This window comes from Bos indicus x Bos taurus, chromosome 1 (genome assembly GCF_003369695.1).
Source record: "Bos indicus x Bos taurus breed Angus x Brahman F1 hybrid chromosome 1, Bos_hybrid_MaternalHap_v2.0, whole genome shotgun sequence".
Lineage (NCBI taxonomy): Eukaryota > Metazoa > Chordata > Mammalia > Artiodactyla > Bovidae > Bos > Bos indicus x Bos taurus.
The window spans coordinates 49935642-49963335 of record NC_040076.1 but is presented as its reverse complement, the minus strand read 5'-3'; the positions used below and the strand labels follow the sequence as shown (position 1 = coordinate 49963335).

At 37.6% G+C, this 27694-nt stretch overlaps 1 protein-coding gene across 2 annotated transcripts in view; it reads right to left on the bottom strand.

The window, feature by feature from the left end:
- Window positions 1-15558: 15558 nt before the first annotated feature.
- Window positions 15559-27694, bottom strand: part of ALCAM (activated leukocyte cell adhesion molecule) — a 229005-nt gene continuing 216869 nt past the window's right edge. Inside the window, exons 15-16 of one of the 2 annotated variants that reach the window (XM_027564429.1) lie at window positions 19544-19659; window positions 15559-17991 (exon numbers count right to left, since the gene is read on the bottom strand). In XM_027564429.1, coding sequence (XP_027420230.1) covers window positions 19572-19659 — 88 coding nt within the window. In that variant the 3' untranslated portion in view covers window positions 15559-17991; window positions 19544-19571. The remainder of the gene's footprint in view (window positions 17992-19543; window positions 19660-27694) is intronic. The other variant, XM_027564514.1, reaches the window with a different exon arrangement.

Here is a 27694-nt window from a genome sequence, read left to right as displayed (position 1 = left end):
GGTGGATGCTAGAGGCTGGGGAAAGGGAAAGTAGGTTGTTTTATAATAGTTTTAGAGTTTCAATTTCATAAGATAAAAAGCTGTAGGGCTAGATAGTGTTGACAGTTGCATAACAATATAAATGAATATGATACTCCTGAACTGTACATTTAAAAGTGGTTATGCTGGTGCCTAGGTGGCGCAGTTTTAAAGAATTGCCTGCCAATGCAGGAGATGCAAGAGACTTGGCCTCAGTCCTAGGGTTGGGAAGATACCCTAGAGTATGAAATGGCAACCTATCCCAGTTTTCTTGCCTGGAAAATTCCATGGACAGAGGAGCCTGGTGGGCCACAGTCCGTGGGGTCACAAAGAGTCGGACACGGCTGAGCAACTGAGCACAGCACAAAGTACAGCATGCAGGCACATTTTATGCTATGCATATTTACCACAATTTTTTAAACTGAGACTATTAGGCATGAACCTCCTGATGTGATACAAAAGGAACTGCATATTACAACCTACAAGAGATGTTTGCCTAGATAATTGCGACTAAATCTACTCAAGCATCTGCATTTAACCACGTGTTTACAAGGAATGTATATGTATGTACTCAGTCACTAAGTTATGTCAAACTCTTTGCGATCCCGTGGACTGTATCCCACCGGGCTCTTCTGTCCATGGCATTCTCCAGTCAAGAACACTGGAATGGGTTGCTGTGCCCTCCTTCAGGGGATTTTCCTGACCCACGGATCAAACCCACATCTGCATTGGCAGGCAGATTCTTTACTGCTGAGCCACTTGAGTTGAATTTGGAATGATAAGCAGATTGAAGTTTGATAGGAGAAGGGAGGGCTTAGAGGAAAGCATTGAAAGCAGGGACCATATCACAAGAATAAAGGAGGAGCAAGCTGTTCCTGCAGGAAATAATAGGCATTGAGCTGCATTCTGGAAGACCTTGAGTGTAGACGTGAGAAGACACAAATAAATAAAAATAATGGCAATCACTCATGAGTGCTTTATAGGGGCAAGGCACTGGATTTTTTGTGCTCATTTATTTCTCAGCAATCTTGTATGAGAGGCATTGCTTTCATTGTTATACAGATGAAGAATCTGGGGCTTACAAAAGGATAAGTGATGTCCTCAAGGACGTGTGTACTCACATGCTCAGTTGTGTCCAACTCTTTGTGACCCCCTGGACTGTAGCCTGCCACGCTCCTCTGTCTGTGAGATTTCCCAGGCAAGGATATTGGAGTGGGTTGCCATTTCCTACTCCAAGGTCCCCAAGGACACTCAACACTTACAAACAAAGACGATTTCAAAGGTTCAACATCATTGCTTTCTTGACAATAGAATAGGAAATTCTTGAAGAAAGTATTGCTTATACCTCTCTAGCTAAAATGCAAATCACTCTTTGTGACTTGTCCCTGGATTATTTATCATATATTATATTTAATTGATTCAAATACCTTCAATTACAAGACTCAATGATTTCATGTACCAAGAAAAATGCTGTCAATTAGGGTAAAATACAATGTTTCATCATTTAGAATTTTTATTTGCTACCCATTGAAGGAATTTCTATGGTATTATTTAGACATTTATTTTGCATCACATATCACTGTTATTATATATAAAATTAATGATATTAGCAACCTATGTTGGCTAAGGATTCCTAAAATTTCTTAGCATGCAATGTGGACTCTCCTACATTGCTTTTCAACTCAGTCAGCAAGGTCTATATTCTTCTATACATTTTCCTCTGTGCCATCAAGAGCCAAAATATACTTAAAGTCCACTGATGTTGGGTACTTGTCTGTTTTGCCATAATATACAGATAGTCTACTTTTGAATTCCACTTAGAAGTTAATCCATTTTTTTTTCATGTCCTTCCCACCTCCTCCTGCAAATGCCTTTATCCTATGAGGTAAAAGAGTGCTTCTGATTTTCCTCCAATATACTGAAATTTAATTTTGCAAGTTTTGATGCTATAAATTTTCATATTTTCTTGTAAAATGACATCTATGGCACAAATGCTGTGAGGCAAAATAAGGTGTCATTGGGTATAACTTGTATCTTGATTACAGAGGTGTTAAAATGTGAGAAAGAAAAATGAAGGCCTTAGCACTGCTAAATATGGTAGTGGAAAATAACGTATTTGCTTAAACATTATGAGGTGTGGAGACAGAACCAGCTGGGAGACTGCCTGGGTTAAATCCTCTCTTAAATTACTTACTGCAATGGCAACCCACTCCACTACTCTTGCCTGGAAAATCCCATGGACGGAGGAGCCTGGTAGGCTGCAGTCCATGGGGTCGCTAAGAGTCGGACATGACTGAGTGACTTCACTTTCACTTTTGCTTTCATGCATTGGAGAAGGAAATGGCAACCCACTCCAATGTTCTTGCCTGGAGAATCCCAGGGACAGGGGAGCCTGGTGGGCTGCTGTCTATGGGGTCGTGCAGAGTCGGACACGACTGAAGCGACTTAGCAGCAGCAGCAGCAGTGTTTCAGCAACAGCCTCCCTTTCTCCCTAATTTCTCTCTGTCTTTCCTTTCTTCCTTCCTGCACATATTTATTGAATGTCTGTCATGAACTAGACATTAGTATAGGTATTTGGAAGTCATTAGAAAAAAAAATAAGGATCACACCCTTATCCATTTTGATTTTAATCTTAAGGAAAAGAAACATCTGAAAATTGTAGAGAAAAATAAAGATACTTTAGATGAGTGGGCTATGCAAACAAGTCAACAATCAAAACAAAAACATTTTTTCCTACAGTCAATTTAGACTCTTCAGAAATTACTTTCTGATCTTTATATTAATCATTTGCATAATTATGTGAATAAATTATGTATATGCATGTATTACTCTTTAAAATTGAAATACATATGGAGCTATTTGTACAGAACATCATGTATTCGTCAAGGTGAAGAAGAAAGACTTCTGCCTAAAATGATGATCAGTGAAATGCAAAAAAGGCAGCAGCATGAAAATGAAACATAAATGAGGTTTATAAAATTATCTTGGATATATTTCTCTGTGGTGTTGTTTTCAGCCCAGATGATCCCCACCCCACACCTTTAGCACATGAGTTCTTGTTTAAATAAGATGCCTTTGGAGTTACTTTGCTGTTACTCATATGTGTTATGAATTTTATTTTTCCTCCCTTAAATCCATGGAGAATATGTATCCTCCCTAAATGCATTTAGTCATCTTGAACTTGAAATATTTCCTTGGATTCCTCATATAGGAACAAATCTATTATTTTGTACAGGGAATATTTTTTTTTTCCTTTGCTTGATATCACAGGATAAATTTTCAGCAATTTAAATTTAAATGAATCAATGTGATCACTTTGATTTGCCTCTGTTCCTTCACAGCCATATATAGTAGTTTGCATTAATCAAATTAATAATAAAGGGATTAAAATCTAACTTCTAAGGGAAGGATGTGTCAGTGGTATTAAATGTTGAACTTGGAATGATTGTTCTTGCATGTTAATTATTAGCTGCCTGAGATACAGAAGAAATTCAAGGAAATGATACTCTAACCATATGTTACCTTAATTTAGGAAAAGTTCCTTTAAAGGGTGAACTGCATTGCACTGGGCTTTCTAATCTGGCCACACACTAATTTAGATCAATGACCTCTAGTCCTGTAAGTCCACTGTCATTGGCAGTCATTGGGAGGCTTTTGTAAAGCTGTTTACAAAGTTACATATCAGGACACAACAAAAGATGCATTTGCTTACAAAATCGAATTTGTAATTGTGTGCAATAGAAAGGTCATCTCATTAGTTGTAGTGGTGAACAGATAATTTGTGGCATCCTGTTTTTGGTGTGTGGGTAGACTTGAGAAAGAGGAGAAAGTGGAAGGAACAGTAAGCAAGAAAGGATCACAAATGTGGTTTTTATCAACTGCTTAATTTCTTTCAGCAGCCTAACTGCTGCCACTTAATGGATTCCACAACACAGATGACCATTTTTCCTTTAAGCCTAGGTATACAAATAATAATGGGGCTAAATCAGCAATTGTTTGGTTGCTGTAGTGTCCGTTCAATGACTTTCAGTCTAAAGAACCAGACATCCCAGAAGAAAAGAGCCTTCTTTTTGAGTCCCCTATCCCTGGATGGAAACTTGGACAGGACTCATGACTTTTTGGCTCACTGAGAGCTAATAGACAGTTCTGTAATTACTTGAAATCACAAAACATAGTCTCATTTCAGCAAGGAAGAATGTTCAGTCCAAGATATTAATCAAAAATTTGACAACTCAATCTTCATTGTGAAGGAAGGCTTTTCATTTTCTATTTTGCTCTGACTAAAGCTTGAGCACAGAAGTGCAGTGTGACTGCTTTTTCCCCATTACCACCACACACTTGCTTTGTATCTGGAGCTTTGACTTTTGGGACTTGGAGTATGGGGAAGGAGGAGGGAAAAGCCTAGAGAGGCAGGAAGTTTATTTATTGATGGTTTCAAGGTCTCTGGCCTTGGAGGATATTTAAAGCTGTCTCTTCTAATTATTCAATATTCTCCCCCTCCATATAGCACAGTAGGTCACAGACGCAATAGACTAAGCTACAAAATTCTCCAAGCCAGGCTTTAGCAGTACGTGAACCATGAAATTCCAGATGATCAAGCTGGCTTTAGAAAAGGCACAGGAACCAGAGATCAAATTGTGAACATCTGCTGGATCACCGAAAAAGCAAGAGAGTTCCAGAAAAACATCTATTTCTGCTTTATTGACTATGCCAAAGCTTTTGACTGTGTAGATCACAGTAAACTGTGGAAAATTCTGAAAGAGATGGTACAAGACCACCTGACCTGCCTCTTGAGAAACCTATATGCAGGTCAGGAAGCAACAGTTAGAACTGGACATGGAACAACAGACTGGTTCCAAATAAGAAAAAGAGTATGTCAAGGCTGTATATTGTCACTCTGCTTATTTAACTTATATGCAGAGTACATCATGAGAAATACTGGGCTGCAAGAAGCACAGGCTGGAATCAAGATTGCCAGGAGAAATATCAATAACCTCAGATATGCAGATGACACCACCCTTATGGCAGAAAGTGAAGAGGAACTAAAAAGCCTCTTGATGAAAGTGAAAGTGGAAAGTGAAAAAGTTGGCTTAAAGCTCAATATTCAGAAAACTAAGATCATGGCATCTGGTCCCATCACTTCATGGTAAATAGATGGGGAAACAGTGGAAACAGTGTCAGACTTTATATTTTGGGGCTCCAAAATCACTGCAGATGGTGACTGCAGCCACAAAATTAAAAGACGCTTACTCCTTGGAAGGAAAGTTATGACCAACCTAGATAGCATATTGAAAAGCAGAGATATTACTTTGCCAACAAAGGCCCATCTAGTCAAGGCTATGGTTTTTTCAGTGATCATGTATGGATGTGAGAGTTGGACTGTGAAGAAAGCTGAGTGCCGAAGAATTGATGTTTTTGAACTGTGTTGTTGGAGAAGACTCTTGAGAGTCCCTTGGACTGCAAGGAGATCCAACCAGTCCATCCTAAAGCAGATCAGTCCTGGATGTTCATTGGAAGGACTGATACTGAAGCTGAAGCTCCAATACTTTGACCACCTGATGCGAAGAGTTGACTCATTGGAAAAGACCCTGATGCTGGGAGGGATTGAGGACAGAAGGAGAAGGGGACAACAGAGGATGAGATGGCTGGATGGCATCACTGACTAGATGGACGTGAGTCTGAGTTAACTCCAGGAGTTGGTGATGGACAGGGAGGCCTGGCGTGCTGTGATTCATGGGGTCGCAAAGAGTCGGACACAACTGAGCGACTGAACTGAACTGACCTAAGCTACAAAGGAAGCAAGTAACTAACTGATTGAATTAGAAGAGGTGATGTCACCCCAAACAATACTCTATCAGTCTTAGTTGTACTGGGTCATGTGCGTCCATATTGCTACAAACTGCAGTAGACTAGAACAGAGTAAGGTGAACGTACATCCATCCAGTGTCTCCTGTTCAGCTGGTCCTGTGGTCCTTTTGCTTATGTCAGACCTTGACAGGGCCATTGAGCATGCTAACAGTGGCACAGATCTGACTTTAAGCTAGAATGAGGACCCTTCCATGGGTGTTTTCCAAGGTCTCGTTTTCCAAGACCATTTCCAAGGATAACTACAAACAGATAGGCCAGAATTTGCCCAGGAGCTAATCTATTAGACCACATAGCACCAGCACATCAGCAGTTCTCAGAGACTTTGTCTTTCTAATGCAGAAAAAGATACTGTTCATGGTTTTGATATTTAAAAAAAAATACCTATTTTTTTGCTTACTGCCTCCATCTTTGTAATCTACACTCTGTTTTACCGGGTTTCCCTGCTCTGCCAAAAGCTCCAATTTGCATTCAGTAGTGCACACAGAGTCATTTTCTCCTTAACATTTGTATTTTATTCTTTAAAAGGCAATAGTCTCTGATGTAATCACCATTCTTGCCATTTTACAGATGAGATAAGTGAGGCTCAGGACTTTGAGTCTTGCGCTCCAGGCCTCACTGCTAAATAAGTCACAGATCCCTATTCATTTGGGAGTCCATTCAAAGACTGCAATTTTTTCATTAAACCAATAAGTACCTCTGTCTCTCAAGAATAATCTGTGCCATTTGGGGAACACAAGAAATAAAGTACCCTTCTCTCCCTTCATACCATCGTCACCATTACTTTATCTCGGAGGTAGTGGAGAGTTGGGTTTGCAGGATCTGCAAAAGTTGCAAGAGAATTCAGTGAGGGTGTATGCATGTGTGAAAGTGAAGTTGCTTAGTCATGCCCGACTCTTTGCGACCCCATGGATAGTAGCCTGCACCAAGCTCCTCCGTCCATGGGATTTTCAAGGCAAGAGTACTGGAGTGGGTTGCCATTTCCTTCTCCAGGGAATCTTCCCAACCCAGGGATTGAACCCAGGTCTCTCACATTGTAGACGGACGCTTTACTATCTGAGCCACCAGGGAAGTCCGTATGCATGTGTATGTCTGTTTAATAACGCCATCCCAATTATTCGCTATTTAAATAGCCCTATTCATATTTTCCTCTGCTTACATTGAACCTTCCTGCTGAGAATTTTTATGTCTTTAAAACTTGGTGCCTGAAATGTGAAAACAAAGGAAAAGGTTAATGAAAGCATAGAGAAAACTTTCCTGATATCTTTTGGGTTGTTGCCTGTGCTCTTTTAGATTCATGTTCTGACTTAGTGTCTGAATACCTGAGTGCTTGCTGATTTGTATGATTGTCCTAATGACCAATGACATGAATTACTGAAAACCTAATTAGGCCTTTTGAGCTAAGAATATTTTTTAAGAGACTCTGACATTTGGTGAGAAATGTGGTGTCAGCGGAATATCTAGCCTGAATATAATTTCTAATTTGGGAAAAGTATTGGCATGTAATTATATGAGCATATACAGAGAGCAATTATATGAACCTGTCTTGAATGCTGAACTTTGGAACAATGAGAAGGGATGAGTGTGGGCCAGAGCCAGACAGAACACATAATGTGCCCAGTCTGACCAGAAGCTTGTATATACACTTACAACTTATATACTTAAGATTGCTGGATAGCTACTTGGCATTGCTCCAGATAATTCTATGTGTTGATGCCAAAGTGCATTTAATGCCACACAGAAGAGTTGGAGGTCCTGGTGGGAGAACATTGATCCCAGAAAGGTCAGAGAAGAGGGAAGCATTTCAGAAGCCCAAAAATCTAATCATTGGGGTTTTAATGAAATGTCTCTGATTTTTAGAGGAGAAATCCTTTTGATATTAATCTGACCTCAGAAGTCAACCAGGAATTTATTTGCCTCTGCAGAGGTGTACCAGTTATCTACTGTCATATAACAATAGTCTCAAAACTCAGTAGCTTGAAACAACCCTCTATTATTATAACACTCATGTCTGTGGGTCATCTGACAGCTGATGTGACCTGGGCTCAGGTGATCTTGGCTGAGCTTGATCACATGACTGTGGCTGGTGAGGAGCTCTGATCTAGCCGCGGCTTGTCTGAGGCACTTGACCTGGTACAGCTATGGTCCAAAGGTCCTCAGCCTCCTACTGGCATTAACAGGCTTGTCTTGGCTCATCCTTCTCATGGTGATGACAAGAAGGCAAGAAGAAATGTTGTAGGCCCCTTGAGGCCTAGGTCCAGAATAAGAAAATGGCTACTGGTCACTTCTACACAATTTTATGGGTCAAAGCAAATCATATGGCTGAGTCTAGAGTCAAGGGGTGGGAAAATATGCTCCACCTTTTTCTAGGAAGAACTACAGTCACATGCAAAGAGTATGAAGACAAGTTAGGGAAAATAATCGTGGTAACTAATGTAACAGATAGACCATAGAAGAAACAGGAATGCTGCTTGCAAAAGCATTTAATTTTAGGAAACATCTTCTGAAACATACAAAGAGAGGAATGGAAGGAAAGGACTTATCGTATGGTAGAGCTGTGGTGTGTCTTCTTCTAAGAAGAAATGTGAGCCAAGGAGAAAATCAAAGGTTGTGGAAGCTTTGTGACATGCTTCATATCACCAAGTCATCTTTTAGCAAAAGATCAGTTAACTGCAATTCCAAATACATGTGCTTTAAATCTGGGAACACGAACTGATTTGGAGAATCAAGTCATAACTGAACAGTTCCCCGTGCACCTCTAAGTTCCCAGACCTCTGCTGCTCTGTTCTGCTCTTTCATTTCTAAATTGGAATGTAAATTATTTTGGTAAAGCCCATTTGACTTTGCTTCCAACCACATCGTTTCTCCATTGGATCAAAAGCCTGGAAAAAACATTTTAAAGAAGAAACTGAGAAGTCGATTTCCACCCTCAGCTATACACATCCATATACTACTTCCGCTGGTTAAGAATGGGGAATAATGGAGCTAGCCTGACAAGAACTGTCTTACTGGCAGTTTTTCTTAGGTGCAATGCCAACAGTCACTGGGTAATGATACTGAGGGGGTTAATGTAAATTTCATTCCATCAATAATACAGCATAAAAACCACAGCATTACTATTTATAAATCTAAACAACCCTTTGGATGGAACACTAATTCCATATATTGCTATTGTCATCAGGACAACAAAAAATATAATGAGTCCAGTTGCTGTCTGAGGAGGCCTTACAAATAGCTGTGAAAAGAAGAGAAGCAAAAAGCAAAGTAGAAAAGGAAAGATATACCCTTTTGAATTCAGAGTTCCAAAGAATAGCAAAGAGAGATAAGAAAGCTTTCCTCAGTGATCAGTGTAAAGAAATAGAGGAAAACAATAGAATGGGAAAGACTAGAGATCTCTTCAAGAAAATTAGAGATACCAAGGGAAGATTTCATGCAAAGATGGGCTCAATAAAGGACAGAAATGGTATGGACCTAACAGAAGCAGAAGATATTAAGAAGAGGTGGCAAGAACACACAGAAGAACTATACAAAAAAGATCTCCATGACCCAGATAATCACGATGGTGTGATCACTCACCTAGAGCCAGACATCCTGGAATGTGAAGTCAAGTGGGCCTTAGGAAGCATCACTACGAACAAAGTTAGTGGAGGTGATGGAATTCCAGTTGAGCTTCTTCAAATCCTAAAAGATGATGCTGTGAAAGTGCTGCACTCAATATGCCAGCAAATATGGAAAACTCAGCACAGGCCACAAGACTGGAAAAGGTCAGTTTTCATTCCAATCCCGAAGAAAGGCAATGCCCAGGAATGCTCAAACTACCACACAATTGTGCTCATCTCACACACTAGCACAGTAATGCTCAAAATTCTCCAAGCCAGGCTTCAACAGTACATGAATGGCGAAATTCCAGATGTTCAAGCTGGTTTTAGAAAAGGCAGAGGAACCAGAGATCAAATTGCCAACATTTGCTGGATCATCAAAAAACAAGAGAGTTTCAGAAAACATCTGTCTACTTTATTGACTATGCCAAAGCCTTTGACTGTGTGGATTACCACAAACTGTGGAAAATTCTTCAAAAGATGGAATATCAGACCACCTGACCTGCCTCTTGAGAAATCTGTATGCGGGTCAGGAAACAAAAGTTAGAATTGGACATGGAACAACAGACTGGTTCCAAATTAGAAATGGAGTATGTCAAGGTTGTATATTGTCACCCTGCTTATTTAATTATATGCATGGTACATCATGAGAAACACCGGGGTTGATGAAGCACAAGCTGGAATCAAGATTGCCAGAAGAAATATCAATAACCTCAGATATGCAGAAGACACTTCCCTTATGACAGAAAGTGAAGAAGAACTAAAAAGCCTCCTGGTGAAAGTGAAAAATGAGAGTGAAAAAGTTGGCTTAAAGCTCAACATTCAGAAAACTAAGATCATGGCATCTGGTACCATCACTTCACAGCAAATAGATGGGGAAACAGTGGAAACAATGGCTGACTTTATTTTTTTTTTTTGTCTCAGAATCACTGAAGATGGTCACTATAGCCATGAAATTAAAAGACACTTACTCCCTTACACTTTATTTATTTATTTTTTTGGCTCAAAATCACTGAAGATGGTCACTATAGCCATGAAATTAAAAGACATTTACTCCCTGGAAGGAAGTTATGACCAACCTAGATAGCATATTAAAAGCAAAGACATTACTTTGTCAACAAAAGTCTGTCTAGTCAAGGCTATGGTTTTCCCAGTAGTCATGTATGGATGTGAGAATTGGACTATAAAGAAAGCTGAGCACCGAAGAATTGATGGTTTTGAACTGTGGTGTTGGAGAAGACTCTTGAGAGTCCCTTGGACTGCAAGGAGATCCAACCAGTCTATTCTAAAGGAGATTAGTCCTGTGTGTTCATTTGAAGGACTTATGTTGAAGCTGAAACTCCAATACTTAGTCCACCTGAGGCAAAGAGCTGTGTCATTTGAAAAGACCCTGATGCTGGGAGAGATTGAGTGCAGGAGGAGAAGGGGATGATAGAGGATTAGATGGTTGGATGATATTACTGACTCAATGGAGATGAGTTTGAGTAATCTCCGGGAGTTGTTGATGGACAGGGAGGCCTGGCATGCTTTGCTCCATGGAGTCACAAAGAGTTGGAGACAACTGAGTGACTTAACTGAACTGAATAGGCCAGTATCACTGATGAGCATAGAAGCAAAAATCATCAACAAAATTCTAGCAAACAGAATCCAACAACATATTAAAAAGATCATACATCATGACTAAGTAGGCTTTATCCCGGGATGCAAGGATTCTTCACTATTCACAAATCAATGTGATACACCACATTGACAAATTGAAAGATAAAAACCATATGATTATCTCAATAGATGCAGAGAAAGCCTTTGACAAAATTCAACGTACATTTATAATAAAAACTCTCCAGAAAGCAGGTATAGAAGGAACATACCTCAACATGATAAAAGTGATATATGATAAACCCACAGAAAATATTATCCTCAATGGTGAAAAATTGAAAGCTTTTCCCCTAAAGTAAGGAACAAGACAAGGATGCCCACTCTCACCACTTCTATTCAACATAGTTTTGGAAGGTTTAGCCACAGCAATCAGGGAGTAAAAAGAAATAAAAGGAATCCAGATTGGAAAAGAAGAAGTAAACTCTCCCTGTTTGCAGATGACATGATCCTCTACATAGAAGACCCTAAAGACACCACCAGAAAATTACTAGAGCTAGCCAATGAATATTATAAAGTTGTAGGATATAAAATTAATTCACATAAATCCCTTGCATTCCTCTACACTAACAATGAGAAAACAGAAAGAGAAGGAAACAATTCCATTCACCATTTTAATGAAAAGAATAAAATACTTGGGAATAAATCTATCTAAAGAAACAAAGACTTAAATATAGAAAACTATAAAACACTGATGAAAGAAATCAAAGATTTATTAGATGGAGAAATATACTATGTTCATGGATTGGAAGAATCAATATAGTGAAAATGAGTATACTACCCAAAGCAATCTATAGATTCAATGTAATCCCTGTCAAGCTACCAATAATATTTTTCACAGAACTAGAACAAATAATATCACAATTTGTATGGAAATATAAAAAACCTCGAATAGCCAAAGCAATCTTGAGAAAGAAAAATGGAACTGGAGGAAGCAATCTGCCTGACTTCAGGCAATACTACAAAGCTACAGTCGTCAAAACAGTATGGTACTGGCACACAGACAGAACCATAGATCAATGGAAAAAAATAGAAAGCCCAGAGATAAGTCCATGCACCTATGGACACCTTATTTTTGACAAAGGAGGCAAGAATATACAATGGAGAAAAGACAATCTCTTTAACAACTGGTGCTGTGAAAACTGGTCAACCACTGGTAAAAGAATGAAACTAGAATACTTTCTAACACCATACACAAAAATAAACTCAAAATTGCCGGAGCAATTCCAACTCCAGCAACCAGGGATTCAACCTGAAGAGGTGAACGGTGTCGGCGAATGAGACAGCCTCTTATTTTTCTTGGACTGCCTGTTTATTTCAAGTTTAAGATTCTCTTTTATACTTTTACAAAAACATTAGGCCAGAGGTTTGACATTTTCAGTTCCCCCTGTCCCAGATTTATTATCTCCATAAATCATTGTTGCTCTTCAAACAGAGTTCCTGCTTCAGTGATTCTTTTGGAATCAGCCTTATCATCTATTATCTACCTCCTCTAACGTGTCCTATAGTTAACTTGTGATTACCTAGTAACTCATGCTACATTCCTCAGTTTAGTACTTATCTTCCTAAATCCTGTTTGCCCCTAACATCCTGAGCTCACTATCTCTTAAAAAGGCTTCTAGCTATAGTGTCTCTAAAAATTCCTAACTTCTAAAAAAAATAAAATAAAATTTCCTAACTTCTATAAGCTATTGTAAAATATGTTAACTTTACAACATTCCTTAAATCTTTAACTTCTAACTGTTTTAATTATTTCTAAGCCCTAAATTCAGTAAACTCCTTTGCCATAAACATTCTCCTCACAAATAGGCTTCAGATAGCAATCCCTCCCATGGCCCCAAGCTATGGCCTATGTGCTCATCCTGGAACACTCTTTTGTAAAAATCCTTGAACAAATGTCAATGGTTAACTTTATGAATTATTTTCTGAGCACAGCTGCAGAAGGCTTTGTGCCTTCTCATGCTCTTCTCAGGAACAATAAGCACCTTAATATTCCTTTTCAGTCAACTTAGCCAAGGAAAGGAAAAGACAAGTCAGAATTACAAGGCCTAACTCCTTCATCCTGGGGCAGTGCCTACAGAATGAGAAGAGGGGTCTGGGGCCGTGCCTTCATTTTGTCAGTAATGTCTAATGAGGCTCCCAACACAAAATGAATTAAAGATCTAAATGTAAGACCAGAAACTATAAAACTCCTAGAGGAAAATATAGGCAAAACACTCTCTGACATACATCACAGCAGGATCCTCTATGACCCACCTCCCAGAGTAATGGAAATAAAAGCAAAAATAAACAAATGGGACTTAATTAAACTTAGCTTTTGCGCAACAAAGGAATCTATAAGCAAGGTGAAAAGACAGCCTTCAGAATGGGAGAAAATAATAGCAAATGAAGCAACTAACAAACAACTAATCTCAAAAATATACAAGCAGCTCCTGCAGCTCAATATGAGAAAAATAAAAGACCCAATCAAAAATGGTCCAAAGAACTAAACAGACATTTCTCCAAAGAATACATACAGATTGCTAACAAACACATGAAAAGATGCTTAACATCGCTCATTATCGGAGAAATGCAAACCAAAACCACAATGAGGTACCATCTCACTCTGGTCAGAATGGCTGCTATCAAAAAAAGTCTACAAACAATAAATGCTGGAGATGGTGTGGAGAAAAGGGAACCCTCTTACACTGTTGGTGGGAATGCAAACTAGTACAGCTACTATGGAGAACAGTGTGGAGATTCCTTTAAAAACTGGAAATAGACCTGCCATATGACCCAGCAATCCCACTGCTGGGCATACACACCAAGGAAACCAGAACTGAAAGAGACACGTGTACCCCAATGTTCATCGCAGCATTGTTTACTATAGCCAGGACATGGAAGCAACCTAGATGTCCATCGGCATACAAATGGATAAGAAAGCTGTGGTACATATACACAATGGAATATTACTCAGCCATTAAAAAGAATGTATTTGAGTCAGTTCTAATGAGGTGGATGAAACTGGAGCCTATTATACAGAGTGAAGTAAGCCAGAAAGAGAAATACTAATATAGTATATTAACGCATATATATGGATTTAGAAAGATGGTAACAATGACCGTATATGTGAGACAGCAAAAGGGACACAGATATAAAGAACAGACTTGGACTCTGTGGGAGAAGGTGAGAGTGGGATGATTTGAGAGAATAGCATTGAAACATGTATATTACCATATGTGAAATAGATCACCAGTCCAAGTTCAATGCATGAAACAGGGCACTCAAAGCTGGTGCATTGGGACAACCCTGAGGGAGGGAGGGAGGTGGGAAGAGGGTTCAGGATGGGGGACACATGTACACCCATGGCTGATTCATGTCAATGTATGGCAAAATATACTATAATATTGTAAAGTAATTGGCCTCCAATTAAAAAAAAAAAGTTATGTGGTGCATGTATATGTGATATATATATATATATGTATGTGTGTGTATAGGAAGTACTTAACAATGTGATGTGATATATTAAATTTAAATACAAAATTGTTTGAACACACATTATACAATTTAAATATATAATTTCTAATATATAATATTAAAATATTATAGTATTTGTATATTTAGTCATTTGAATATCTAGGAATAATCCTTTATAGATGGTATAAGCAGTTCATGTACCAATTAATATTTCTCAGTTTTACATATCATGAAAAGGAGGATCTCTCTATTAAAGAAGTGTGGAACTATAATAGATTTTGGTGAGCCCAGCCTTTAGAATCAGATCTGGTTTGATACCTTACTTACCTACTTAGAAGGTAAATGTACTCAGGAGTTATAGTATCTCTCTAAAGCTTAGTTTTCTTCTCTTAAATGGGGGATATTTAATACAACTTATAACTTTTAAGGATTAAATAAGATAATATATAGATGGGCAGAGCTCACAGTACGGGCTCAACAAATATTAATTACTTTCTCTGGCATGCTGCAGTCCATGGAGTCACAGAGTTGGATATGACTGAGCGACTGAAATGAACTGAACTTTCTCTGACACACATAGCTAGCTTTACCTTATTTTGAGGGGGAGGCATTTCTAGGTTCATTCCTAGGTAATGTCAAATAGTATGCTGAATGAAGTGTTAGAGAGGAAGTGAAGAAATAGGTAAGGGTCCTCTTAGTTCAGTTCCGAGGACAGCCACATGGGACACCCACATAAGCATGATCCCATGGTTGAAAATGGAGACACATATTACAGAAATCACCACTTGTGAAATCGAGGACTAGCTGAAGTGGCCCACTTGACATAATAGGAAGGCAGAGACAATTTTATTTTGCTGCATTACCTCTCCAGGGCGATGGGGACTCATAGTGAGTTTTCAACTCTATAATAAAGACAACTACTTTCTATGCATTGACATCCTAGTTTAGACAAGAGGCAGACCAGCTGTGAGAGATGTGAAGACATATTTCAGTTTTATTATTTTAGGTATAGATGGGTATGTTAATCCATTTCCACATACAATTCCTGTAATCACAGATAGGGAGTGAACCTTGAACTGGCAAAACCTGTCTCCTGTTGTCAAAGAGTTAAGTTGGAAAGATGGAACCTCAAAGTTGAGAATTGGTGTATCATCTTCCTTCCCAGCCTTGCTGTGCTGATGGTTGCGGGCACACACACAAGCTTTCTTTTTTATCCAGGCACTGATCCACAGATAACAATATTGTCTCTTTCTTCCCCCTGGCAAACTTTCTGCTTTCAGTCCATAGCTCAGAGTTTCCCATGTTCTGCTCTCTAGGTTCTGACAGCTCTTTTCAGACTTATTAGAAGCCAAGAAATAATTGTAGTATAAAACTCTCTTTCTATTGTCACATTGCTTCTTTCTGCAAATATATCTCAGGAGTTAAACTTTGAACCTTTGATCTCTCACACCAAAAGAAAAAAAATATTTATATGAAAGTAATTTAATTTTAGTGTTCATGGTTTATTATGGAAAGGAGGTGTTTAAAATTTTTAGAATTTTTTTAACAAAATTCTAAGATAAAAGAAAAAAAGAAATCACAGTATTTACAGAGATAACAGAATGGCATAGCCATGCAGAACAAATAACTTTGGTTTTTCCCCTTTCACTTTGGTTTAAATATTGACCAAGATTCAATTTTTTTTCTGCCAAATAAAACTTCAATAAATCAAAGTTTAGAGGCAAAAATAACATATTTTCTTTTTTCCCATCATATTTTATACAGCATTGAGTCTAAATAGGATATTTTATGTATTTAATTCATACCAATACACTATAGGAAGCTTTTATTAAACTGAGTCACTATTGCTCAGACAGCAAACGGTTTACAAATGTACAACAATGTGTATTTCTAAATAATGCAAAAGTGGCAAAGTATTTATTCCTAATATTCTTCTGACTTTAACCTTTAATTTATTTTTCATTGCCTTCCTAATTAATTATTCCATCAATCTCAAAAACAAACACCAGTTTTCCTTTCCTCCCAAAGAACACAGTTCTATACCTGGGAATCTGATGTTCATTTTTTTTTGGATAAAATTATGTAAATCTTGGGACAAAAATGGCCATGCCATGTTCTCCCAGAAACCAGGCTTCTACTTGAAAGAGCAAAGTTTAAAAGTCTAGTCACAAGCAGCTATTGGCCCATATCCAGTCTACCTCAAAAATTTTCATTTAATACTACCACCCTATAGAGTTCCTTCAGCATAAAACATGTTTATAAAGTTACAAATTTGAATGTAACTAAAGATACATAGACATTTTATTATTACACTTTAACATACTGCTTGATAAATTATGTACCAGTTAAAAACACTAAATGATCTCAAGGTGCATTCAATATCTGTAGCATAGTTAACAAAAACACACACGAAAAAAATATATATTCTATATTCTGTGGAAAATAACACAGCTTTGATAATGATCACTGTTAAAAATCTCCAATTCTGACTGATATCTTTTTTTTAAAGGAAATAGGTATAATTTTAAGGCAGTGGATAACCCAAAGGATTTAACTCCAATTTTCAGTTCCAGTGATATACATTGTAACCTATGAAAATGGGAATGTTAGCCATGAGTTTTCCAAACTGTCTCTTATACACTGACTTTCTTTTTATTTTGACAGAAAATAATTTACTAGCAGGTGTCTCTAAAGGTAAATGGTACCCAAGTTCTGTGTGCTGTTTTTTTTCATAACAAGAAAAAGCCTCAGTTTGGGAGTACTATTTATTATTATGTGTATGTCCATATGTGTGTGTGATTGCTTCTGAGAGTCAGCTGGTGGCACATTCACAGAAATAGTTCATCTGGTGCTTATCAACCTGACTCTCTGCCTGCTCCTCCCTAGTGAAAAAAATCAGTTTTTGATAAGGGCAATGTGTGTCCCCAATCTTCACAAGCTTCCACCTTTGGGATTTAGGTGCTTGTGAGAAAGTTTGGGGGATTACTGATAGCAATCAGAATCAGAAAGGTACCTGCTCAGATTATTCATATAAACAATTAAAATAAAAACATCACATTATACATCAGATTAACAGCAACTCCCAGAACAAAGCTTACAGTGTATAAAAATAGCTACGTAAAAATTTACATAAAAGGCAAACCAAAAAGAAATTCTCAGTGCAGACATTTACAGAAAAAAATCAAACCAACACAACATATGACCTATCATCATGGCTGCCAAAACTTGTTATTGTTTGTAATTTCATTTCATTGTTTTACTTGAGATAATTCCTGAAATCCTGTGACAGCTTGGTAGAATGAACTGCTTAATACTTGAACCATGAATTGCTATCAGTGTCTTTGTATATGTCTTAAATACAATCCACGTTCATGCTTCAATTGTTCTATATAGTTTTTTTCTGAAATTATAAAAAAAACACAATTCAGATAAGTTACCATAGCAATCACTTTTTACAATTGGTATATGCTTTATACTAAATGTGATACTTCACAAGAACTTTTTTTTTTTTCCCACAAGAACTTTTTATAAAACTCTATCATTCCTGAACCTAGCTGCAATCCCAGGTATTGTTGCAGCTCTTTGATTAATAATTTTTTTTTCTGAATTGTTGAAAGTCTTTATTTTGGGGAATCTTGCTTAATTCTTATGAAAATTATAAGGTTTTCCAGGAAAATATTTCATTCTGTTTCTTTTCAGGTTAAAAATCTCATTTATCCCTTCAAATCACACCCTATTTTGTAGGCTTTGTATTCAAGCTCATTTTCCTTTGAGAATTTACTCTATCTGATTTTGAAGAAAACAGAAGGCAAACTCTATGTTTATAAAGGATTGAGGAATGAATCCTAGAGAAGCAGAAATAAAAATCAGGTGGGAATGCTGCATGCTTGGCCTGCAGTGGAAGGCAGTATGGGGAAGGAATTCAGTTTTTACTCCTTTCACCCCATCATTTTGAAATTCTGGTTTTCAGATTTTAAAAATGTCTTATTTCAGTCATTTTATTTTTCTTTCCTTTGTGCATCCCTCTAATTTCAATTCCTTCCCTTGTTCTCATCTCCTTTATGAGATAAACTTAGGTGACCTACTCAAACTGTTAAACTTGTGGTTTACTTACAATCAACCAAATTTCACTGTGGTTGTTGGGGACTTTTACATGTATGAATAAAGTATGGTAACACTTATTCTCAAGGACATAAAAAATAATTTGTCCAAATGACTTCTCTGTTGGACTGGCTTGAGAGAACATAAATAAAAATAAAATGTTCAAATTGCAGGTGGCAATACCATGGAAACATACCTCTTGGAAACTGTCTTTAAAATCAAATTCATATAGCTATTATATATAGATATATGCAATATATATGTATGTATATAATATCAATATGTACATTATATACACATATATATGCATATATAGATACATACATATAATATATACACTATTTGGAAAAGTGTGTACACACATACAAATTTGTTCATCTTTTCATTAGAATGATTTGAGAAATGGCTGCATAAATACACTGACCCTTCTAAGTATATTAAACCCTTGGATTAAAATTTTTATATTTTAAAATTGTTCTCATAATTGCTTTTTAAAGTAAAATATGAGAATGGCTCTTACCTAACCAAAACATCAATTTATAAAATTAAGCTTTTTGTACTCAGCAAAATTTTTGGCATTAGACTGAAAATGCTCATTGAATGTTAAAATCTCTAAATTGAGTTCAATTATCCTGAGGACAATGATTTGCTTGAGGATGGGGAGTCCATTGAGATTCCATTCTTCTGAGAATACCTTTCTGAGTAACCAAAGTTTTCTTTGGAAAAAATTTCTTCCTGTTTTTAAAGCTGCAATTATAATGCATGTTAATGTCAAGGCCTTCCCTTTTACCACTAGAATGTTTCATATTTTCCTGGGAATTATCTTTGTAAACCTCACACAGCCTACCCACCTGGATGACAAGTGGAACAATTTCTCTCTTAGGCTTCTGTTTTGTGATTGTTTTCTTCTAACTTTTTGTTTTCTTCCATATTACCAAGGTCCTTGTTTACATGTTTTGATGCAGTCCTATAAGAGAATTAAATACACATTATCACATTGACAAACATATTTAACTTTTCTTAAAAACTGGTTTAAAACTCAACATTCAAAACACAAAGATCACAGCATTCAGTCACATCACTTCATAACAAACAGATGGAGAAACAATGGAAACAGTGACAGGCTATTTTCTTGGGCTCCAAAATCGGTGGACGGTGGATGGTGACTGCAGCCATGAAATTAAAAGATGCTAGCTCCTTGAAGGAAAAGCTATGACAAACCTAGACAGTGTATTAAAAAGCAGACACCTTACTTTGCTGACAGAGGTCCATGTAGTCAAAGCTATGGTTTTTCCAGTGGTCATGTATGGATGTGAGAGTTGCACCATAAAGAAGGCTGAGCGCCAAAGAACTGATGCTTTCCAACTGTGGTGTTGGAGAAGACTCTTGAGAGTCCCTTGAACCCTAAGGAGATCAAACGAGTCAATCCTAAAGGAAATCAGTCCTGAATATTCATTGGAAGGACTGAGGCTGAAGTTGAAGCTCTAATACTATGGCCACCTGATGTGAAGAGCCAACAGATTGGAAAAGATCTTGAAGCTGAGAAATATTGAAGGCAGGAGGAGGTGGGGACAACAGAGGACAAGATGGTTGGATGGCATCACTAACTCAATGGACATGAGTTTAGGCAAGCTCTGGGAGTTGGTGAAGAATAGGGAAGCCTATCCCATGCAGACCATGGGGTTGCAGAGTCAGACACAACTGAGCAACTGAACATTTTTAATATTAGAGTTCACATTAATGTACCTTTTAAAAGCAAATGTTTTACATCAAATACACATATGCCCTTAGGATGAACAATTCCACATCTGTGAGCCTTGACTGGTAATAGAACACATTTCACTGAAACTATCTTGACCCTGGGGTTGCATTACATATATGCTAAGAGAAATAGAAGTCATCAGGGAAACCACAGCTATGGTACTTCAAATTATTGTTGCTATATAATTCCTAGTAATTGTTATTGTTGTTCAGTTGCTAAGTCATGTCTAACTCTTTGCAATCCCATGGACTGCAGAATGCCAGGCTTCCCTGTCCTTAACTTTCTCTCAGAGTTTGCTCAAACTTATGTCTATTGAGTCAATGATTCCTAGTAACACTTACACTTTTAAAAATTATATAACACCAGATGTGTTTCTTGATTAAAGAAGTTGGGGTAGAAAATGCCATTTTTCCCTAAAAGTGAAAAATTTTAGAGAATATGCTATGCTTTAAATAGAATTCTGTAACTCATTTGCCAAGAATCACAACTTAAAAGTGTTAATAGTGTTTAAGAGTGTATGTTTTATGTCCAAGTGAGATAAAGACATACAGCTCATTCATATTGGGACATTAATTATATTTAGCCTAAATTTAATTTGTGATTAAAAAAATTTTAATTTAGCTTAAATGACAGTCTTCTAAATTGTTCATAAGCAGGAGAGAGTCCTATAATATGTGACAGGACAGATATGAATTTCAGTTCAGTTCAGTCGCTCAGTCGTGTCCGACTCTTTGCGACCCCATGAATCACAGCACGCCAGGCCTCCCTGTCCATCACCAACTCCTGGAGTTCACTCAGACTCACGTCCATCAAGTCAGTGATGCCATCTAGCCATCACATCCTCTGTTGTCCCCTTCTGCTCCTGCCCCCAATCCCTCCCAGCATCAGAGTCTTTTCCAATGTGTCAACTCTTCACATGAGGTGGCCAAAGTACTGGAGTTTCAGCTTTAGCATCATTCCTTCCAAAGAAATCCCAGGGCTGATCTCCTTCAGAATGGACTGGTTGGCTCTCCTTGCAGTCCAAGGGACTCTCAAGAGTCTTCTCCAATACCACAGTTCAAAAGCATCAATTCTTTGGCGCTCAGCTTTCTTCACAGTCCAACTCTCACATCCATACATGACCACTGGAAAAACCATAGCCTTGACTAGATGGACCTTTGTTGGCAAAGTAACGTCTCTGCTTTTCAATATGTTATCCAGATTGGTCATAACTTTTCTTCTAAGGAGTAAGTGTCTTTAAATTTCATGGCTGCAGTCACCATCTGCAGTGATTTTGGAGCCCCCAAAAATAAAGTCTGACACTGTTTCCACTGTTTCCCCATCTATTTCCCATAAAATGATGGGACCAGATGCCATGATCTTCACTTTCTGAATGTTGAGTTTTAAGCCAACTTTTTCACTCTCCTCTTTCATCTTCATCAAGAGGCTTTTTAGATATGAATTTATATATATAATATAAAGGTATATATACCATTATATATATACATATCTATAATATAGATGGTGTATATATATAATGTAATGGTATACATATATATAATGTAATGGTGTGTGTTTGTATATATATATATATTTATGTATATATGTATATTTATATATATATGTATATACATATGTATATTTATATATATGTATATTCATATATATATATATAAAATGTAGATGGATATATATCCAGTATTCTTGCCTGGAGAATCCTGTGGACAGAGGAGCCTGGTGGGCTGCTGTCCATACGGTCACACAGTTGGACACGACTGAAGCGACTTAGCATGCATGCGTGCATTGGAGAAGGAAATGGCAACCCACTCCAGTATTCTTGCCTGGAGAATCCCAGGGACAGAGTAGCCTGGTGGGCTGCTGTCTATGGAGTCTCATAGAGTCGGACACGACTGAAGCGACTTAGCAGCAGCTGCATACATATCACAGATTTTTTGAGTTCTACTGTCTAATTAGTTACTTTGTGTGTGTGTGCTCAGTCACATCTGACTCTTTGCAACCCCACAAACTATATCTCACCAGGCTCCTTTGTCTATAGGGTTTTCCCAGCAGGCATACTGGAGTGAATTGTCACTTCCTTCTCCATGGGATCTTCCTGACCAAGGCATCGGACCCGTATCTCCTGCATTGGCAGGTGGATTCTTTACCACTGAACCACCTGAGAAGCTTAATTAGTTACTTAACTAGTAACAAATAAAGTCTTAGTAACCTCAATAATGGAGTTTTCCAGGTGACTAAGTGGTGATGGACAGGGAGGCCTGGCGTGCTGCAGTCCATAGGGTCGCAAAGAGTCAGACACAACGAGAGACTGAACTGAACTGAAGTGAAGTGGTAAAGAATTCACTTGCCATTGCAGGAGACCCAGGAGATGTGGGTTTGATCCCTGAGTCAGAAGATCCCCTGGAGGAGGAAGTGGCAACCCACTCTAGTATTCTTGCCTGGAAAATCCCATGGACAGAGGAGCCTGGCGAGCTACAGTCCATAGGGTCCCAAAGAGTTGGATGTGACTGAGCAACTGAGCATGCACACATGCAACCTCAATAAAATCCATAGAAGATAATGTACCCATAAAAAGTGTACAATGAATTTTCAAAAGTGGATGCACGAATGTAACTGGTAACTGGCAACTAGCTCAAGAAACAGAATGGCTTCAGATGTAGAAGTCCCCCATTATACTCCTTCCAGTCACTGCTACCTCCCCAAAGGTTATCACAATCCAGATTTTTCACAGAATGGTTTTATCTGTTTTTATAATTTGTTATAAATGGAATCATACCACATGTATTCATTTCTATCTGCCTTTTATTTAAACTCAACTTTATGTTTGTGATATTCACATATAATGTTGCATGTAGTTGTAGGTTGTTCATTCTCATTACTGTATAGCTTGTTATTGGGCTGATTTATTTCATTGATGATGGACATTCTTACTCTTTATTCTTTCTGGGATTTCACTTATGTTGATACATAAGGTAGACCTTTATATGTGTCCCACGTGTCTCTTATTCTCTTAAGCATCCTATGTATTCTTTTCCTCTCTGTGCCTCAACCTCTATGTGTTCTATTGATCTGTATTCTAGTTTGCTTCTCTTTTGTACTGCTGTGGCCAATCTACTTCTAAATTTATCTACCAGAGACATATTTTTAATAACCCAAACCCTAACCTATTTTAATATATTTCAGACCTATTTTAATATATATTTTAATATTATATAATGTAATATGGTGGCTTAGACAGTGGCTCAGATGGTAAAGAGTCTGACTGCAATACAGGAGAATTATATTTAATATTATATTTTAAAAAATATTTTAAAGTTAATTTCAATTTTTGACTCCATCTCCTTTGGCCATCTTTCTTTCACTTTCAATATATTATTTATAGTTTTAGTAATATCCTTGTCTGTTAACTACAATACCCAAATAATTCACAGATCCGCTTGTCTGCTTTTCCTCTTGATTATTGATTATATTTTCTTGACTCTTTGTAAATCTAGTCCTTTTTATTTTGCATGACACCATATACAAAATAATAGAAGAGTCTACACACAATGTTATTTTCCATCAAATAAGGTCCCCCCTTTACTTTGTTAAGCAGAAAGGTGAGCAGATAGGATGACTTCAATTCGGTCAGGGTTTGAGCTAGGTTGAAGCTCAGCTGCAGTTTTAGTAAGATTCAGTCTACATCTGGTTTGTCCCTATCCCTAAGTCATGGCCTTCTCAAGCTTCTGATTGAGATTCTGACATGTCTCGCTTTCTCCAGACCTTAAACATAGAGAGATCCAGCTCTTCCCATCATAGAGTCTCCACCCCGGTCTCCAGGCATCTGTCCTGTAACATTTCAAATGTGGTCAATCTCTTTAGTCTCCTTGACTTGAATGTAAACTCCTTGATAGTAAGGACCATGTTTTACTTATACCTTCTTGTCTGAATAAGGTAGGCACCCAAAATATATTTCTTTTACTGAATTGAACTAACTGGCCTTATTACACTTCTTATGTATTTCCTTTTACTGTTCCTTATGATATTAGTGTTCACCAATATCAAGTCTAAACTAAAGAGCCTCTTGACAAGAGGTGAAAAAGAGAGTGAAAAAGCTGGCTTAAAACTCAATATTCAAAAAATTAGGATCATGGCACCTGGTCCCATCACTGCATGGCATATAGATGGGAAAAAAGTGGAGGCAGTGACAGATTTTCTTTTTTTGGGCTCCAGAATCACTGCAGACAGTGACTGCAGCCATGAAATTAAATGATGCTTGCTCCTTGAAGGAAAATTATGACAAACCTAGTGTTTTAAAAAGCAGAGAAGTCATTTTGCTGACAAAGGTGCATTATGGTCAAAGCTATGGTTTCCCAGTAGTCGTATATGGAAGTGACAGTTGGACTATAAAGAAGGCTAAGCACCGAAGAATTGATGCTTTCAAACTGTGGTGTTGGAGAAGACTCTTGAGAGTCCCTTGGAGTACAAGGAGATCAACCAGTCAATCCTAAAGGAAATCAACACTGAATATTCACTGCAAGGACTGATGCTGAAGCTGAAGCTCCAATACTTTGGCCACCTGATGCAAAGAACCAATTTATTGGAAAAAAACGTGATGCTGAGAAAGATGGATGGCAGGAAGAGAAGGGGATGACAGAGGATGAGATGTTTGGATGGCATCATCAACACAATGGACATGAGTTTGAGCAAATTCTGGGAGATAGTGAAGGACAAGAAAGCCTGGTATGCTATAGTCCACGGGGTCTCAAAGAGTCAAACATAACTTAGTGACTGAACAACAACAGTATAAAGTCAGAACACACCCAGCTGCTTTTTCACAGATAGGTAAAATAGAATACTTTTGATAGCAATCAGCATAGTGATTGCCTAAGGGAAAAAGGATGACAGGGCTGTATAGGAAGGAATTCCAAAGGGGTGATGGGGTGCTCTATATCATGATTGGAATAATGGCTACAATGGTGTATACATTTACCAAAACATATTTAATTACATATTAAATGTAAGTAAATTTTACCTTAATATAAAATTATTATATAGAGAAAAACTAAAGCATTATCCTCATGGCCAAGAATTGCAAGAATCAGGCAAAAAGTACAATGAGAAACTGGATACCATTCCTACTTCCAATTCTACTCACTTTATAGGTGGATTTAGTATTTGTGTAGGGATGAAGGGTAATTTCTGTGATTTCAAAAAATTCTATCAAATAAAAGAAGGGGGTCTTGAGAGGAAGGGAGTGACTAGAATTCTAAGGAAGTTGTGATTTTCAGGGAAAATCACAATATTTTTCAGCATATTGGTCAGGTAAAATCAGGCTAAGAATCACTGCTTACAGTTTGGTATTATGAAAAAGAGTTTCTTAAGGGTAACATGAAACATATTTGTAGAATATGTTTGTAGAAGGAGAGTTGAGCAACTTCAAACTGATTATTTTTAAAATTAAAAAAAGGAAAAAAAATTCCCATCTTTTCTTAATCTCACTGTCCAAAAAAAAATAACTGCTAAAACTCTTATTATGCCTCATTGTGCCCCAGGCCAAGCATTTAGAAAAGGGCCTGGGGCACACTGAGGCATAATAGCTTTAGGATACCTCTGTTTTACATTGAAGTACACTAATAAACTTGCTTGTGGTTACACAGCTAGCAAACAGCAAAGCCAGGATTCAAACTCCAGTAGTCTGGCTCCAGGATCTATGGGCCAAGTTACACAGTTATACAAATATGCCAAGTGTTAACCACTGTGAAATGTTTTAAATAGAAATAAATTAGTGTTGCTGCTGGGGGAGGGAGGTATTCACTGAGTGCATGTATGTAAGATTTACTTGAAGATTTTACAAATTTTTGTTACTGAGAGTCTGCTCTCTCTAACTGGGAAAAAAACTCCAGAACTTACTCTTGGGCTTGATTACTTTTGGGCTCAGTTTAGAGCTTGATGTGGTAAAAATAAATATAATTTTATGGATGTGTCTTTTTTTTTAAATTTTATTTTATTTTTAAACTTTACAATATTGTGTTAGTTTTGCCAAATATCGAAATGAATCCGCCACAGGTATACCTGTGTTCCCCATCCTGAACCCTCCTTCCTCCTCCCTCCCCATACCCTCCCTCTGGGTCGTCCCAGTGCACCAGCCCCAAGCATCCAGTATCCTGCATCGAACCTGGACTGGTGACTCGTTTCATACATTATATTATACATGTTTCAATGCTATTCTCCCAAATCTCCCCACCCTCTCCCTGTGTCTTTTTTAATTTTTGGAAATTTTAGCGGTTTGAAAGCATTACACAGGTTAGAAATCTATCTACTACTGGAAGAGAACAAAATTTTATTTAAACCATTCTTTTGAGCAATATTTTCAGTCAATATTTTTTTTTAAGTTGATTGATTTAAGGAAGGAGGTTAAGGCATTTATAAACAATGAGCATTTCAGTTAAAATACAAATTATTACAATTACTTGTCTGGAGAGTTATGCATCAGTCAACTTTTTTATAATTTTAAAATGAGATAAAATTTAAATAATAGAATAACAAATTAATATTGGAAGAAGCTCTGGAGGTGACCCTCTAATCAGTAAAGTGGAGAGAAGAGTCTTAACCCTGAGGTTAGTAAACCTGGGTTCTAATCCTCATGTGTCAAGTGTGAGCTGAGTCCTTAGACAAGTCCCTCCTCTTAAGATGTTTGCTCTTCTGTAAATGGGGGACAGTAGGGTCTACTCCTAGGGCTGGTGTGAGGATAAATGTAGAATATATGTGAAAGTCCCCAGGAAGTGACAGGGACTCAAAACAATGGTGAGTCCTGGATTGTTGCCCAGCCACATAGCTACTGAGTGGCCGAAGAGAGTTCAATCCTCTCTCTCAACTACTCCTCTGTGTTATTTCTGTAAGTGCAGTGCTGTTAAGCATTCAAGTTGCTTTTAAGTAACATTTTAGAAGATTCTTTAACTTTTTTGTGAGATTTTCCCCAGTACTATAAATTTGTTACCAGATCTCTTTGAAAGAAGGTAGGGAACTAAATCAAGCAGTGTCTTCTAAATGTGCCTTTGCTTTAGAGTTACTAAGAGATGGGATAGAGATGTTACTAATGCTACAGTGGAAATCACATTGCAGTATATAAATGTATCAAAGCAACACATGGTACACTTTAAATTTATTCAATGTTATACATCAACTATAGCTCAACTAACATAAATTTAAAAGGGGATAAAGGAGGTAGGGAAAGTGAAGGGGGTAGGAATGGCAGACATAG